General features: G+C 37.4%; 2 protein-coding genes and 1 long non-coding RNA gene across 3 annotated transcripts; 1 reads left to right on the top strand and 2 right to left on the bottom strand.

Annotated features, from left to right (window-relative positions):
- Positions 1 to 2,043: 2,043 nt before the first annotated feature.
- On the bottom strand, positions 2,044 to 2,377 carry LOC147763964 (uncharacterized). Its single transcript, XR_015331985.1, has 2 exons — positions 2,170 to 2,377; positions 2,044 to 2,118 (listed from the first exon to the last, which is right to left on the bottom strand). It is a non-coding gene; the product is annotated as an uncharacterized LOC147763964 (long non-coding RNA).
- A 1,513-nt stretch (positions 2,378 to 3,890) lies between these two features.
- On the bottom strand, positions 3,891 to 14,155 carry LOC106158562 (all-trans retinoic acid-induced differentiation factor). Its single transcript, XM_013534613.3, has 7 exons — positions 14,011 to 14,155; positions 13,345 to 13,484; positions 13,044 to 13,121; positions 12,818 to 12,889; positions 12,437 to 12,549; positions 6,686 to 6,783; positions 3,891 to 4,528 (listed from the first exon to the last, which is right to left on the bottom strand). The coding sequence occupies exons 1-7, from the start codon at positions 14,086 to 14,088 to the stop codon at positions 4,424 to 4,426; spliced, it is 684 nt and encodes a 227-aa protein (XP_013390067.2). The 5' UTR covers positions 14,089 to 14,155; the 3' UTR covers positions 3,891 to 4,423.
- A 202-nt stretch (positions 14,156 to 14,357) lies between these two features.
- LOC106158560 (tektin-2-like) lies at positions 14,358 to 17,351 on the top strand. The gene is made up of 6 exons (XM_013534611.3): positions 14,358 to 14,559; positions 14,830 to 15,272; positions 15,464 to 15,678; positions 15,854 to 16,076; positions 16,321 to 16,544; positions 16,717 to 17,351. The coding sequence occupies exons 2-6, from the start codon at positions 14,859 to 14,861 to the stop codon at positions 16,907 to 16,909; spliced, it is 1,269 nt and encodes a 422-aa protein (XP_013390065.1). The 5' UTR covers positions 14,358 to 14,559; positions 14,830 to 14,858; the 3' UTR covers positions 16,910 to 17,351.
- The last annotated feature ends 101 nt before the right edge of the window (positions 17,352 to 17,452 follow it).

Genomic DNA, 17,452 nt, shown 5'->3' with positions numbered 1-17,452 from the left:
TATAATTTTTGTCAATATCACATTCTTCATTCTTATAATTATATTAATTACTGGGTGGAATTGTCCTGATACCCTATAATGCAAATAAGTAAATGAAGAACTTCAATTAAATAACATTTATTGTACCACCAGCGTTAGCGCTGGCGGTACACATGGTTTCGGTCTCGTCCGGATCGTTCCGCCGGCTCCGCCGGCTCCGCCGGTTCCGCCGGCTCCGCCGGCTCCGCCGGACGGCTACCGTTACCGCTTCTCCTCCTAGACGGTAAGGCCCCCCATACCCATCTCATGGATTTAGGTCACCTATAATCTCAACTCGTTCCACGTAAAATTTGGGCTTTGTCGGTATTGGGGTCTGGGTGTGGCACTCATTGCAATGCACCCTTGTCCAAAAATGGCAAAATTAAATGCTAATTATCTACCCTACGGAAGGAGTTACGGGAAAATTTTCTACAGACGGCTTTCCAAAAGTCATATGTGTAGATTTCAAATATACCCTCGGATTTGACCTTTGACCTTTACTTCAAGGTCAAATGGGCCAAAATTTTCAAAAAAAATGAAATTTTTTACGAAAAAAAAATTTTTTGCCCTGTTATTCAGACACCACACAGACTTAACCAATAATATTATTGGAAAGTGTTACCCTTCAGGTCATCTTTCATCTCCGTGAATTTGGGGTCAATCGGTGCATTTTCACAGGAGTAGCGGCCATAAGATACCGAAACTGAAAACTGTCTCTAATTCGGGAACCGTTAATGCTAGAGACCCATTCTTTTTTGCATTTTGTAGAGCATGTAAAGCCCAACACTGGAGGTGGTCTCGGTTTTTTTGTATTCCATACGGTTTTCGAGTTACGCTGTATCAAAAAGTACATATTGGTGGTGAAAGGAAAATGTACGGAAGCCCACTGGTGCCATATGTAGAAAAAAAAATTATCTCGAAATTTCGAGATACTATTTTGAAATTTGAACAAAAAAAATTTACCACCAGCGTTAGCGCTGGCGGTACACATGGTTTCGGTCCCGTCCGGTCCGTTCCGCCGGCTCCGCCGCCATGTTACCGTTACCGCTTCTCCTCCTAGACGGTAAGGGCCCCCGTACCCATCTCATGGATTTAGGTCACCTATAATCTCAACTCGTTCCACGTAAAATTTGGGCTTTGTCGGTATTGGGGTCTGGGTGTGGCACTCATTGCAATGCACCCTTGTCTAAAAATGGCAAAATTAAATGCTAATTATCTACCCTACAGAAGGAGTTACGGGAAAAATTTCTATAGACGGCTTTCCAAAAGTCATATGTGTAGATTTCAAATATACCCTCGGATTTGACCTTTGACCTTTACTTCAAGGTCAAATGGGTCAAAATTTTCAAAAAAATGAAATTTTTTACGAAAAAAAATTTTTTTGCCCTGTTATTCAGACGCCACACAGACTTAACCAATAATATTATTGGAAAGTGTTACCCTTCAGGTCATCTTTCATCTCCGTGAATTTGGGGTCAATCGGTGCATTTTCACAGGAGTAGCGGCCATAAGATACCGAAACTGAAAACTGTCTCTAATTCGGGAACCGTTAATGCTAGAGACCCATTCTTTTTTGCATTTTGTAGAGCATGTAAAGCCCAACACTGGAGGTGGTCTCGGTTTTTTTTGTATTCCATACGGTTTTCGAGTTACGCTGTATCAGAAAGTACATATTGGTGGTGAAAGGAAAATGTACGGAAGCCGACTGGTGCCATATGTAGAAAAAAAAATTATCTCGAAATTTCGAGATACTATTTTGAAATTTGAACAAAAAAAATTTTTATCTCGAAATTTCGAGATAGCATTTTGAAATTTGAACAAAAAAAAAATTATCTCGAAATTTCGAGATAGCATTTTGATATTTGAGCAAAAAAATTTATCTCGAAATTTCGAGATAGTATTTTGAAATTTGAACAAAAAAAATGCTATCTCGAAATTTCGAGATAATTTTTTTTTTCAACATATGGCACCAGTCGGCTTCTGTAAAAATGTGCAGTACGGTAATGGATAATAAATTTTGAACTCCGGAAAAATAAAACATAATGCTTGGCAAAGCAGACAACTTGTGGTCAAAAATGACATTATTTTATCAAATTTAAACTTCTGCAACTTCAGAGAACCTCCCATTTCAAGAACTTTGACCAAAATGACCTTTTCTTTATTTTAATTAATTTTTTCTGTAGGCAATTTATGGCACATTATGGTAACTCCAAAATTATAACATTTAGTCCCTTATATCTCCAAAACTGGCAGAGATAGGTCCATAGTTACTATTGAAGTTGAATAGGAAGTCATATACTGGCAATCTTACTGTGACCTTGACATTGACCTTTGACCTACTTTTCACCATGAACTGAACTTTGCAAATTTTGCTTCCCTTTTATCTCCAAAACTGGCAGAGATAGGTCCATAGTTACTATTGAACTTGAATAGGAAGTCATATACTGGCAATTTTACTGTGACCTTGAAATTGACCTTTGACCTACTTTTCACCTTGAACTGAACTTTGCAAAATTTGCTTCCCTTTTATCTCCAAAACTGGCAGAGATAGGTCCATAGTTACTATTGAACTTGCATAGGAAGTCATATACTGGCAATTTTACTGTGACCTTGAAATTGACCTTTGACCTTCTTTTCACCATGAACTGAACTTTGCAAATTTTGCTTCCCTTTTATCTCCAAAACTGGCAGAGATAGGTCCATAGTTACTATTGAAGTTGAATAGGAAGTCATATACTGGCAATCTAAATGTGACCTTGAAATTGACCTTTGACCTACTTTTCACCATGAACTGAACTTTGCAAATTTTGCTTCCCTTTTATCTCCAAAACTGGCAGAGATAGGTCCATAGTTACTATTGAAGTTGAATAGGAAGTCATATACTGGCAATCTTACTGTGACCTTGAAATTGACCTTTGACCTACTTATCACCATGAACTGAACTTTGCAAATTTTGCTTCCCTTTTATCTCCAAAACTGGCAGAGATAGGTCCATAGTTACTATTGAACTTGAATAGGAAGTCATATAATGGCAATTTTACTGTGACCTTGAAATTGACCTTTGACCTACTTTTCACCTTGAACTGAACTTTGCAAAATTTGCTTCCCTTTTATCTCCAAAACTGGCAGAGATAGGTCCATAGTTACTATTGAACTTGCATAGGAAGTCATATACTGGCAATTTTACTGTGACCTTGAAATTGACCTTTGACCTTCTTTTCACCATGAACTGAACTTTGCAAATTTTGCTTCCCTTTTATCTCCAAAACTGGCAGAGATAGGTCCATAGTTACTATTGAAGTTGAATAGGAAGTCATATACTGGCAATCTAAATGTGACCTTGAAATTGACCTTTGACCTACTTTTCACCATGAACTGAACTTTGCAAATTTTGCTTCCCTTTTATCTCCAAAACTGGCAGAGATAGGTCCATAGTTACTATTGAAGTTGAATAGGAAGTCATATACTGGCAATCTTACTGTGACCTTGAAATTGACCTTTGACCTACTTTTCACCATGAACTGAACTTTGCAAATTTTGCTTCCCTTTTATCTCCAAAACTGGCAGAGATAGGTCCATAGTTACTATTGAAGTTGGATAGGAAGTCATATACTGGCAATTTACTGTGACCTTGAAATTGACCTTTGACCTACCTTACAATGAACTTAACTTTGATTGCACCATTTTTAGTTATATATATTTTTTGCATATTTTGAAAATTCTTGTTGATTGCATTTTTACAGCTTGTCAAGCACAAGACTGGTGGCTGCACCCCTTATTTTGTGTATGTGGGGGTCTATACGAATGCGCTTGCTCCAGCTGGTGGTACAATATTCGGAGGCGGTATCGCCTCTCTGATCCTCTAGTTTTTCACATAGCTTCTGCAAATATTAAATCAAAAATGCCATTTACATTTGCCTCTCATATTACATTTAAAGTAGCACTTTGACATATTTCTGTCATAAAATGAGATTTAAAAAAAATTCACTGAGAAACACATCCCTCTATTCACTGTGTTTCTTAGGGCATATTCCCATAGATTTTAGATCGATCTATCCCCGTGGGGAGTCTCACTAGATTACTGTCAGATAATCTGGCTTAAATGTCTGTCCCGCCTACTACAAGCTGTAAGGGGGTAATTAACTTTCGTGCCTGCTCGGCTGACAGCTATTTAGTGTGAACCCCCAGGGAGTTAGGTCGATCTAGTTTGGATCGATCTAATCTCTGGGAATGGGGTCTTAGTATTTGTTTTATGGACTCTATCAAATAAAAAAATAGCATGGAAGTTCAATATGTCACGGATGCCATGATATGAAGTTTTCATGGACTTCCTCCAAGTCTTTGGAATAAATGCTTTCCATCTGCGAAGTTACTTGATGCAGAGTAACATAAACACAACATTATGTTATTCCATCTTTGTATGCCTTCTGTGAGTACACCACATAACTCCTGCTGCCACAATTGTACTGCTTATTAAACCTATTGCAAACCCAGCTGTAGGAAACTTCCCCTGGAATACAAAATAAATAAATAACTAGAGGATCAGACAGGCGATACCGCCTCCGGATATTGTACCACCAGCTGGAGTAAGCGCATTCGTATGGACCCCCCACCCAAAAAAAGGGACTCCACCACCAGTCTTGTGCTTGACAAGCTCTATAAAATGCAATCAACAAGAATTCTCAAAATATGCAAAAAAAAAAAAAAAAAAAAAAAAAAACTAAATATGGTACAATCAAAGTTCAGTTCATCGTAAAAAGTAGGTCAAGGGTCACAGTAAATTGCCTCTAATGACTTTCTATTCCAGGTCAATAGTAACTATGGACCTATCTCTGCCAGTTTTGGAGAGAAAAGGGAACAAAATTTGCAAAGTTCAATTCATGGTTAAAAGTAGGTCAAAGGTCAATTTAAGGGTCACAGTAAATTGCCTCTAATGACTTTCTATTCAAATTCAATAGTAACTATGGGTGTATCTCTGCCAGTTTTGAAAATAAAAGCATAAAAAATTGCAAAGTTCAGTTTATGGTTAAAAGTAGGTCAAAGGTCAATTTTAAGGTCACAGTAAATTGCCTCATATGACTTTCTATTCAAATTCAATAGTAACTATGGACCTATCTCTGCCAGTTTTGAAAATAAAAGCATTAAAAAGTTGCAAAGTTCAGTTTATGGTGTAAAGTAGGTCAAAGGTCAATTTCAAGGTCACATTTAGATTGCCAGTATATGACTTTCTATTCAAGTTCAATAGTAACTATGGACCTATCTCTGCCAGTTTTGGAGATAAAAAGGAACCAAAATTTGCAAAGTTCAATTCATGGTGAAAAGTAGGTCAAAGGTCAATTTCAAGGTCACATTTAAATTGCCAGTATGTGACTTCCTATTCAATTTTAATAGTAACTATAGACCTATCTCTGCCAGTTTTGGAGATATAAGGGACTAAATGTTATAATTTTCACAACCACAATGTACTTTTTGATACAGCATAACTCGAAAACTGTATGGAATACGAAAAAACGGAGACCATCTGCAGTGTTAGGCTTTACATGCTCTACAAAATGCAAAAAAGAACGGGTCTCTAGCATTAATGGTTCCCAAATAATAGACAGTTTTCAGTTTCGGTATCTTATGGTCGCTACTCCCGTGAAAATGCACTGATTGACCCCAAATTCACGGAGATGAAAGATGACCCAAAGGGGATCACTTTCCAATAATATTATTGGTTAAGTCTGTGTAGTGTCTGAATAACAGCAAAAATAATTTTTTTTTTTTTGTAAAAAAATTTGTTTTTTTGAAAATTTTGGCCCGTTTGACCTTGAAACAAAGGTCAAAGGTCAAATCCAAGGGCATATTTGAAATCTCCACATATGACTTTCGGTCAGTCGTCTGTAGAAATTTTTCCCATAATTCCTTCCGTAGGGTAGATAATTGGCATTGAATTTTCAAAAATTTTGACAAAGGTGCAATTCAACGAGTGTCACGCCCAGGTCAATGCACCGACTGAGACAAAAAAACTTGGGGATTCAAGTTGAGGTTATATGTGACCTAAATCCAAGAGATGGAGACAGGGGTCCTTGCGGTCTAGGAGGAGAAGCGGTAACGGTGACTTGTATCCGGCGCCAGTACGCGGAGCCGGCGGAGCAAACGGAGCCAACGGAGCCGCAGGAGCCGGCGGAGCCGGACGAGACGGGTCGGGACTAAAACCATGAGTACCTCCAGCGTACACGCTGGTGGTACTAATAAACTTGTATGAAAAGTGTATATGGTATCACTGATAAAAAGGGACCTTTGTTAGCCACAATTATTAAAACTTTGACTCTGTTCCTGGATGTGATTGCATGAAATATGCTGAGCTTTTTAAGGGCTGTAAAAGTACAATTATTTTGGGACTTAACACCCGAAACCAGCAACAACTTATTCACTGGTATAAATAAATCTTTCACAATCTTTCCTGCCACAAATTTTTTGCATAAGTCACCTACAGTAGTTACTTAGATTTTTATATGCCTCACTTTTTCTGACATTTATCAATCCAAACCCTCACCATAATTTACTTTCTGCCAGGAAGACACCTTATTTTTTTTTTTTAATTCTAAAACGACTTTACTAAATATAATTAGCAAAGCAATTTTGTGAGAGACAAATGCTTGAATTTATTGAGTAATTACTGTACCTGTCTGGAGCATTTGTATCCATGATTGCCTTCATCACAAGAGCACTCAGCCAGACCTGGGCCATTTCCAGTACAGTGGGAGGATGCAGGGCAGGGCACTGGAAATTAATCAATTTTTTAATAAAGAATAGACTACTACTGATAAGCCACTGTCAGAGAGCTTAATTCTTTTAAAGGGACTTGTTAATTTATAGCCTTCCCGTAGCTACATTAATCCTTTACAGGTTTTTAAAGGTTTGTGGCTTTTATATATATAAAAATTCTGATAGGTGACTAAGGCTATGTTCAGGAGGATGAACGCAAGATGGCCGACGAGCTGGAGACTGGGGTTTGCTAGCTCGCAAAAGTTACCGTCAGTCAAGGGATGTACGGGGTGACAGAACGATCGGGGTGAGTTACGATGACATGAATAGACCGTGCACCGATATGTGAGCCTGTTTTTGACAACTGTGTAACAAAAGTGCTTTTTTGGCGGCTTTCGTATATATAACATTCCAAGTGCAGATTGGACTAAGCATGAGTACTATTCATAAACAAAGGTAAATGTACAGTAAGCGAAATATTGCGTAACACTATAAGTGCCCTGATCAGAGAACATCAGTGAATTGCTGCCTCATTATCTATTCTACCTGCACTATTAATGTGTACAGTGTATGGTTCATCGCCCCATGATGAATGGAACTAAAGAATCAAACGAGCGTAATGACTCGAAAACATCTCAGTCAACGAAAAGACTTCACTCGGAACTCTCAAACTCCAGTGGCGATGAATCTCAACTCATTATGCAAGAAATGCTAGAAATTAAAGCTGAATTAAAACAAATAATAAAAGATGAGGTGGGCGAAATTAAAACTATGGTTGGCGTGATGGTCAAGGACTTAAAAGAAGCCATGGAAAATCGGTTTTTAGAAATGGAAATGAAATTCGACGTGAGATTCGGAAGACTGAAAGAGGGATACGATCACCTGTCAACTGAAAACGAACTATTGAAAGAGCAGATTATGGACAATAAAAGAGAAATTACAAGGTTAGCAAAAATAGCAGAGGAAGCTGGCAACATGTCCAAAGAAGCTCAAATCAATGCCAACTACAATGAGCAATACTCTCGAAAAAATAACATCAAGATCTACGGAGTGAAAGAGGAGAAAAATGAAGACATGGTCGGCTTGGTGTCCAAACTGCTACTGACGGAAACGGGTGTACGGGTGACCAGTGAAGAGATCGTTGCCGTTCACAGGATACCTGGAAAGCGAGGACAGGAAAGACCAATATTACTGAAAGTAAAGAACACTGATGTGAAAGCACGGATTATGAAAAAGCGTGCAGTACTCAGAAAATCGGGAAAGAATATGAAACTTTCAGACGATGTAACCAAACGTAACATTGAGCTTTTACACAGACTAAATGAGAGTCAGCTAATAGAACAAGCGTGGTATTTTAACGGGAGCGTCTATGGCAAACCAAAAAACACTGATGACAAAATAAAATTCGACATATTTGACATCATTGACGAAAAAATAAAAAAGAAAAACTATAAATAAAATGCAAAAGACTTATTATAAACTGTACAGGTACATCTTTCTGTCTGACGATGGTATATAATCAGGACTAAACTGATTATGACGACTTATGTGTGTAATGTTGTAAGCGAAGCGTTGCATGTGTTTCTGTATATTTATTCATTTTGTTTCTTATCCACTCTACCAAGCCAGTTCTCATTCGACTGCTTGGTTGTTGCTATATACTATGCACATCCGCTTCCTTTTCCCCCCTTTTTTCCTCTGACTATGAACTCTAGTTTTCCAAAATATAACCTAAGAGGACTGAGGGGAGGGCATGGCTGGGGACGGGGGTACTTGATGATCATTCACATGAATGGGGATTAGTTTAGGTCAGTGGAGGGTCGCAATTGGCCATTTTTATTGTGTTATACATAAGCTATCGTCTGGATCATGCAAACTGACACCCGTCACACTTCACCTGACATCAAAGGTGACTCTGTTCCTAGTAACTATCATCATGCTTGAGATCATTCTACTATCCGGAGATATCCACCCCAACCCAGGGCCGTACTCGATCCCCCTTACCATACTTTTCTCAAACATAAGGAGTCTTAGCGCGGACGCTGATGAACGCTTCGAGAGCCTTAAAATAAGAATTAAAAATGCTAAAGCTGACGTAGTTGGGCTTTGCGAAGCAGGAAATATCTGTAGGATAGATCGGATTGAAGAGTATAATATTGAAGGCTTTCAAGTACCCGTATTTTCAAATAATGGCCGAGGGCTTATCTTGTATATGTGCGATGATATAATGTATAAAGAACGAACTGATCTTCAATTAGATGGGTTGGACTGCCTATGGGTGGAGCTGCGAGTGAAGCATAAAACTCTTCTTTACGGTGTATTCTACAGATCTCCTAATCAATCAGCCCAACAGAGGAACATTTTCATGTCCCTTCTATCCGAATGCCTTGAGAAAACAAGACGCTCTCGGCATGACGGAATCATAATAAATGGCGATTTTAATGCTCATAACAGACAATGGTTTCTGGAGGGAGGTGATGACGTGCCAGGTCGAATGTTAAGCGACATATTTTGCGAACATGGCCTTGACCAGTTAATAAATGAGCCAACCCGAATTCAAGGAAGCTCTGTCTCATGCATTGACCTGACTGTGACTGACATTCCCGGCCTGGTACTAAGATCTTCTGTGGAAGCACCGATTGGACGCACAGACCATGCTACATTAGTGACCTCCATAGATATAACTCTCTGTAAGCATTCGCCTTACTATAGAACTATATGGAAGTACGACCATGCAAACCCTGAAGGACTAAAAACCGAAATAACCCAGTTCGACTGGGACGGCATGTTTAAACTCGAGTCCGATGTCCACCTGCTGACTAAAAAATTTATCGATACGCTTATGTCCATATTTGAAAAACATATCCCAAGAAAACATAGTAAAGTACGTGGAAATGAGAACCCATGGTACAATGACAAAATTACACATGAATTAAATAGAAAGAGAAAATTGTACCAACGTGTAAAACTGAACCCGTCGCAAGTAAACATCGCCAGCTATGTTGCCCAAAGTAACCTGGTGAAGCAGTTAATATCTGAAACTAAAGACTCTTATTATAAAAGCCTAATCGAAGCACTTGAAGCTAAAACAGATAGTAAGAAACACTATTGGCCAACATTGAAAAAACTTCTGGGTAATAAATTCAATCGGTCAATTCCGGTGATTGGAAATGTAAATACCGGTAATGTTGCTAATTCTGACGAAGAAAAAGCTGAGGTCTTCCTAAATCACTTTGGCAAAAGCTACCATTCTGATAATCAAAACTGTGATACAAATATCACTTTCCCACAAAGAACAGATGTTATTTTAACCGATCTCGACACAACACCCGAAGAAATAAGCTGTATAATAAATAGCCTGGACTCATCCAAGGCCAACGGACCAGACGGTATAACAGTAAGAATGTTAAAATTATGCAGTGTATCCATTGCTTATCCGCTATGCACCCTCTTTAACTTGATACTACAAACCGGCGTCTTTCCAGACATATGGAAAGAGGCATATATATGCCCAGTGCACAAGAAAGGCAGCAAAACTGACGTAGAAAACTATAGACCTATCTCATTGTTAAGCGTTATATCTAAGGTCCTAGAGCGGATCATATATACGAGAATGATTAGGCATGTTATGGACAATAAACTTCTCTATGACAGACAATCGGGTTTCCTGAGTGGACACAGCACAGAATATCAATTGCTTTCGATTGATAATCTGATTAGGGACAATTTCAGAAATGGTCTTGATACTAGAGGTATTTTCCTCGATTTTGCTGCTGCATTTGACAGCGTACCTCACAGTCTCTTATTGCTGAAACTTATATCCTATGGTTTTAGAGGTAAACTGCACTCTCTCTTGGCCTCTTATCTGAACAATAGGAAAATCAGAGTGCGCATAAACGGTACCCTTTCAAAGGTCTCCGAGACAAACTACATCAATACCAGTGTTCCGCAAGGAAGTATACTCGGCCCGCTTCTATTTCTTCTGTATATAAACGACCTACCTGATGGTCTTATCTTGCACTGCTTCATATATGCTGATGATACTTCGATTTTTCTCCCGTCTACCCCGGACAACAGGAGAGCTCATGACATTCTCCAGTCTGATATCTCATACCTTGAAGCATGGTCAGTGAAGTGGAAATTATTTTTTAAACCAAAAAAGTGCAATGAAGTGATTTTTACTACGAAAAAAGAAAATGTAGAAAAGTACAGTCCACTTATTCTATGCAACACGGCTATAACACAGAAAAAATACCACAAACACCTTGGGTTTATTCTTGATCATAAACTTGACTGTTCCGAGCATATTACATATACTTTAAGCAAGGCCCAAAGTGCACTAAATCCTTTAAAATCGCTTTCTAAAACTTTACGATCTAAGCATCTTAACATACTTTACAATGCGTACATTTCTCCTTTGCTTGATTATTGCGATGTTCTCTATAGCACCGCGTCTCTACATAACCTATCAAAGCTATCCTCCCTCCAGTATCAAGCTGGCCTTAATATACTGGGGGCCCTTCCTGGCTCAAATCGCTGCAAAGTACTGAAACAGCTGAACTGGGTTTCACTAGAGGAACGTCGAAGAAACCACGCGAAAAAAATCATGTTCAATATCCACAATCAACTAGCACCTTCCTATGTCTCTACCTATTTCATTCCGTTTAGAAATAAATACATGCTACCTCTACGGACAACATCTAAACGAGACTACATAATTCCCTCTAAATTCACATACAAAGGTCCCGAACACTTTTTGATGACAAGCTGGGATGAACTAAACACCACTCAAAAAAATCTTCCTTCTGCATCCTCCCTTAAGTATAACCTTAGAAATGAAACCTTCCCAGCAACAATGTCCACTACCCATCTGAAGCTTCCGAGACAAAATGAAAAAATCCTAAATAAGGCCCGAGTCGATTTGTTATTTAGAGCCCAACTATATGACCACAACTGGACAGCTATGGCTTCTCCCAACTGTTTATGTGGGAAACCCGAAACTATCCGACATTTTTTCTTTCAATGCCCACTGAAACAGAGGAAATATCGTGATCTCTACGAATCTGTTGAAGATATACTTGGTGTAACTTATGCATATTTCAGAACCCAACTAGATAAGATATCCCTCTTCCTACATGGCCATAAAACACTAACATCTGGACAAAACGACGATTTTCGAAATAGTGTCAGATTTCTTAATCAAAAATGTCTGAATCTTCTTCCATTTCTGTTCTGGCGCCTACCACTCTCTCCTGATGGCCCATTGCCCCCCCCATAATTACCTTTCCCCCATGCCCTGTCCCTCACTCCCCTCTAATGCCATTCATGTCCTCGTCACCGTCTTTTTCTTGAATATTATTATTATTATTATTATTATTATTATTATTATTATTAAATTTCAAAGGTGAGCATATAATGCCTAGGCGAATTGCCACCTTTATTTATACTGTATCAATATGTAACCCTCTTGAGAATAAAGATGTTTAAAAAAAATGTTCAGGTTAAAAGTTATGGGACTAGCAGGATCGATCTATCTCCATGGGAATTCTTGCTAAAGTGCACTCAATGTAATCAGCTTAATTGTCAGGCCTGCCCCCTCCAGAAACTAGGGGGTAATTTTCTTTAATAGCTTCTGGAGGGGCGGGCCAGACAATTAAGCAGTCCTGACCTAAATCCTGTCTACAAGTGATCTGTCCCTGGCATGTTGTTATATTTCCTTGAATAGTGATGTCTTCCCATGCAGTCAGCTCTCCAGGGCAAGAACAGGTGGTTGGCACACTCCTGAAATAATGAATCAAATTGCCTTTATAAACCAGAACAAGCTTCACATATATGTCAAAGAAGGCACAGACAAACACATTTCACTACAATGCATCTGAGCATTTCAAAAGAAGCAAAAAAAGATGAAATTAATTATTACAGCAATAAACTTCATGATTTGTCATTTTAAGAAATCTTAGAGTAACTTTAACAATAGAAATGATCCCAAATTAACAAGATGAGTTTGATACCTGTTTTGCTGTTTCAAAAATAATCTAAAAATACTTACAAAAAATATAAATCTGTCAAACCTCTAAAGTCTTCTACACTGCAGTTATACAGTGGATTAGCATCTAAAACCCTGGAGTACAAAAGAGCAATGTAATCAATAATCAAATTTCCTTTCAGGGATGCTAGAAGTTATGACAACATTAATTTTCATTTCAAAATCAACAAAAGTCAGACTAATACAGCAACATATTAAATTGTGAATAGAATGTTGTCACAATACTTACAAATATTGCACCAATTTGAGATCTGTTTTAAATGTCTTTAGCTGCTCCCTTGATATATTACAAAAGGACAAGTCTATGCTAAAAAGGATAATAGATAACATTATAATAAATAATGACTCACTATGCACATATAACTAAATCAGGTACTTATTTTATTTGGTATCTTGACAGTTTTTACAGTATTAAAATTAATAATTGTGTGTGTGTGTAGTTATTTACATGAATACATTATCAATTTCAAAAATGTGTGAAATGAAGTATAATCTTTAAATAAATTGTGTTTATGAATGGTCTATCTTACCCTGCAAGGGTATGTGACCCCTCAGTCGTGGAATTGAAGCAACATCTCCCACTGATTGTCATATTTTGTGTTTTACAATAATTAAATACAGAACTACTGTTACTCATCTGCTGACAAGAAGCATAGCTGCACACCTTTGGCTGAAAGAAAAAGATGTTTGTACAAATGTTAATCTGAATGATCAACCTCAAACGTTCTAATGCATGTTTTTCTAACTAGTACTCTACCATGCCTAGTAACAAAAATGAGTCCTGGTGACAGAATTCTGAGTATGTTAAGGTCTGCAATTTTACTGCAGCCCCAATTTTCTACATGCATGACTAACTTTTTAAGAATTAAAAAAAAATAATCTGCCATAGACGAGATACCTTACGGCTTACCCCAACCTACCCAACCCAAATAATGGTGAAAAAAGAAAAAGATAAGCAAGCTTGTTTGCATAAATCAGTTAAATTCTACAAATTTAATGATAATATATCAAAACAACACCAGTGACAAAATTGTTAACAAAGTGAAAAGTGTGGAGTATACAAAGAGGTGCAAACTTCACTCGTGTGTGTTCACTCATCACTGCACAGTAAAGAATTTTTTTTAATGTGTGATCGGTTTGATCAGTCATAATAAGTCCATACATTCATAGATGTTTCAGGCACTGGTCGTACTTACTATATGGTCATCTAATGTTGCAGTTGATGTTGAAATAAATATAATTAAAACATCAACAATCAACCTGCAGTGCCCCATGTCAAAACGAATCAAAATAAACCAACTTCCGCATCATGTTGGTATAGGTGGCGCAATAGATCAAGAAATACAACCTATTAGTTTTTCATCCGAAAATAGTCTTGTTTCTTGTAAAAACCGCTCTCCAGAATATTTGTTTATATTATAAATTCTGAGAATTAAATTTTAAGTTTTTAATGTAAATAGAAATTAGATGTATAAGTAAAGGCATTACTTTTCTTGCATTTAGCGCCATGTAGCGGCAGTTACCATGACACAGTGGCACAAACAAAATATCTGTCACCTGTATATCAAGATACCTGCTATTGGTTATGCCTAGGAGTGACAGCCAATCAGATCAAAGCATAGAAAACCTCCTTGGTTTGATCCCTGGCTCTTTTGTGTTTGCCTGACAACCAACAAACCATTCACTTTATATTTTGCTTCACGAGGCACGGCAACAGTACACGAAAGCAGCTAAGCGGTAGACAGGTAAGTGTTGTCTGTAACAGATAACCGATGTCAACAAACGGGATGAGCATATGTAATACACTCATCTAGATAAGTTGGTCACATATTTTGTTTTGTAATTTTTGGTTATATGCTATTTGGATTAGAGATATTCCTGCGACCAAATTGAAAGGGTGATGTATTGTACGTATTCCTGTTATGTTATCATTCATTCAGAAAATAGCAAATGTATGTTAATAGACCAAACATTTTTTCTTTAATAATAACATGTGTTGTCAAATCTTATTTCAGATATATTATTTTAGAATAACCAGAAAAAAATGGCTACTCAAGTTAAGCCGGCCACACGATTTGCTCCATCAGATTGGTTTACATCAAACTACACCATTTCTACTAATGCTGAACGCCAGAGAGAATCTTCACACCAAGTACGACAGGAGTCTAGATTCCTCCGTAATGAAACCGACAACAGAACCAAATGGGACCAACATGATAATAACACTAGGTTATCTGATCGAGTAGATGATATAAGAAAATGGAAGGAAATTTTAGAAAAATGTTTGGCTGATTTAGATAAGGAAATTGCTGATCTGTCAGAATCTAAAGAGCAAACTGAGCTCGCTTTGGAAGCCAAGAATGTACCCACAGATGTTGCAATTGAGTGCCTAACAATCCGTGAAGGAAGGCAGGCTATTGATTTAGTATCAGATGAAGTGGAAGCACAACTACACAAGGTAAAAATTAAAACTATTAATAAACACAGTAAGAATTGTACAGAGTTCAGTTTTAATTATAAAATAAAAATTGTACTGGCTAATTGTCAAAAAAAAAAAAAATCTCACTATTTAAGTTAATCCTTGCATTGTTGTGTTCGTTATCCTGTTTAAAATCTTGATAAAGAAATAAAATTATTCTTTCATTACAGGAAGTAGAAGTTATTGATGGCATTAAAAAGCAGTTGCAGCAAAAATGCTCTGAGGCATTTGAACAGCTCTGCTTGCTGCAAGAGGCTCGCCAGCAGATCATCATGGATCTTCAAGACAAGAACATTGCCCTTGGAATTGATGTAGACCAATACAACTTGACTGAAAGATCTCCACTCATCAGCTTCAAACCAGATCCTACTAGGGTACCAAAGGGGTAAGTTTAATCAATTTTTCATATATATATATATATATATATATATATATATATATTATTGAAATAATAGAAATTAAATGCTATCAGTTGCATTAACTTAATTCAATTGCAACTCAGGTTAAGTTAAATCCAATATGAAGCACAGGAATTAATCTAAATTACTCACTCATTTTAGGAGTGTGACTCCTCAAAACTGGGAAGACTTCAGTCGTTACAACAAAGAACGTGCTGAAGCAGAAATGAATGCTTCCACCCGTCTTCGTGAAGCCATACACCATACCCTGCAGCAGACAGCTAATGATCTGGAGGCTCAGCGTCTGGCTACAGAGTATGCTTACAGGAAGAGAATCCACGAGACTGAGAGGGCCAAGGGAGAACTTGAGTGGCAGAAGCAAAATGTAAGTAAATTTAACATTCTAGACATGGAAACTGTTATGTTCAGAAAAAAAAACTAATTTTTATTTTAAATTTATAAAAATTCCAAGTTTTTTTTAACTGTTCCGAATCCCTTATCAGATTTTTAAAAATTAATTGTTGTAATTTTTCCAACAGTGAAAGTTTAACCTTAGCTTCCAGCATGTTTTACATGTAACTTTTAAAATACTGAATACAAACTTCATGTGCATGTTTTTGGCCTTCCAGACTGAAGAAGAGATTGCCCAGCTTGAGGAGGATATCCGAGGTATCGAGCGAGCTATTCGTGACAAGATCAACCCTATGAAACTTGCACAGACACGACTAGAGAACAGAACATACAGACCTAATGTTGAGCTCTGCCGTGACCATGTGCAATATGGCCTGACTGATGAAGTAAAACAGCTGGAAGCCACAAAGAAAGGACTAGAAGAGAAGCTCAGACAGGCTAAGTAAGTGCTATGAGAAACTACTTTTAATACTTTTTTTTTGGGGGGGGGGGGTTATTAATGAAATATCAACGTTAAAGCCTATCCAAACGTATTTCATTTTTACTCTTACATTTTTCTAATCAACAGGTTTATAACTTGATCATTCATTTATTGTTACCTTTTTCCCCTTCAGACATGCATTGGATGGACTTGAGCAGAACCTTCACAGGATTAATGAAGACCTTGCTTGTAAAATTAATTCTCTTATGTTGGACAACCGTTGCATGGATACTCGCAAGAAGCTGACCATCCGTCCCTTTTCTTCCACAGACAGAAACATAAGTTTGACAGGAATTGAGCGCGAGAGGACGCAAGTTTTGGCATAAACTTTAGAAGTGACATTTTAAAAATGCAGACTTTCATCAAAACTATCTCTGGACTGGACTTTTTTTCCCCCGACATACTGGCAGTACTAGCTGGTTCAAAAATCTTGAACACATTCAACATTTAAATCTTTCATCTTTTGCTCACCCAAGATATTTTGCTTTATATGTGAAAAAAAAGGATGCCTCATTTATAGAAAACCATACAGTTTAAAATGGATTTTGGAGACCCATTATTGTTTTGATTGCTCAAGCTTTTAAATTATTTTAGACAAGTATATCAACACCTTTCAATTAGTTAAATACATTTCTGTCCATTGTTGGTCAAGATCGTGAAAATAATTGATATTGTAAATAAAATTGTGTAGTAAGATTGAAGCTGTAAGCTGTAACAGTGCACCATTTCGTATAAGTATTTGTAAATAAAAACCATTTTATCATCAAACATGTTTGTTGTAAAGTCTTACTTAAGTTTTACCTTCATTCTTTGAATGACGAAAATGCCACATTTTCACATTCTCTACTATACCTATTAAAAGTGATTTT

This window comes from Lingula anatina, chromosome 1 (assembly GCF_051362555.1).
Source record: "Lingula anatina isolate TDL-2025a chromosome 1, LinAna3.0, whole genome shotgun sequence".
NCBI lineage: Eukaryota > Metazoa > Brachiopoda > Lingulata > Lingulida > Lingulidae > Lingula > Lingula anatina.
The sequence above is the reverse complement of the archived record's forward strand: the minus strand, read 5'-3'. Positions and strand labels throughout refer to the sequence as shown.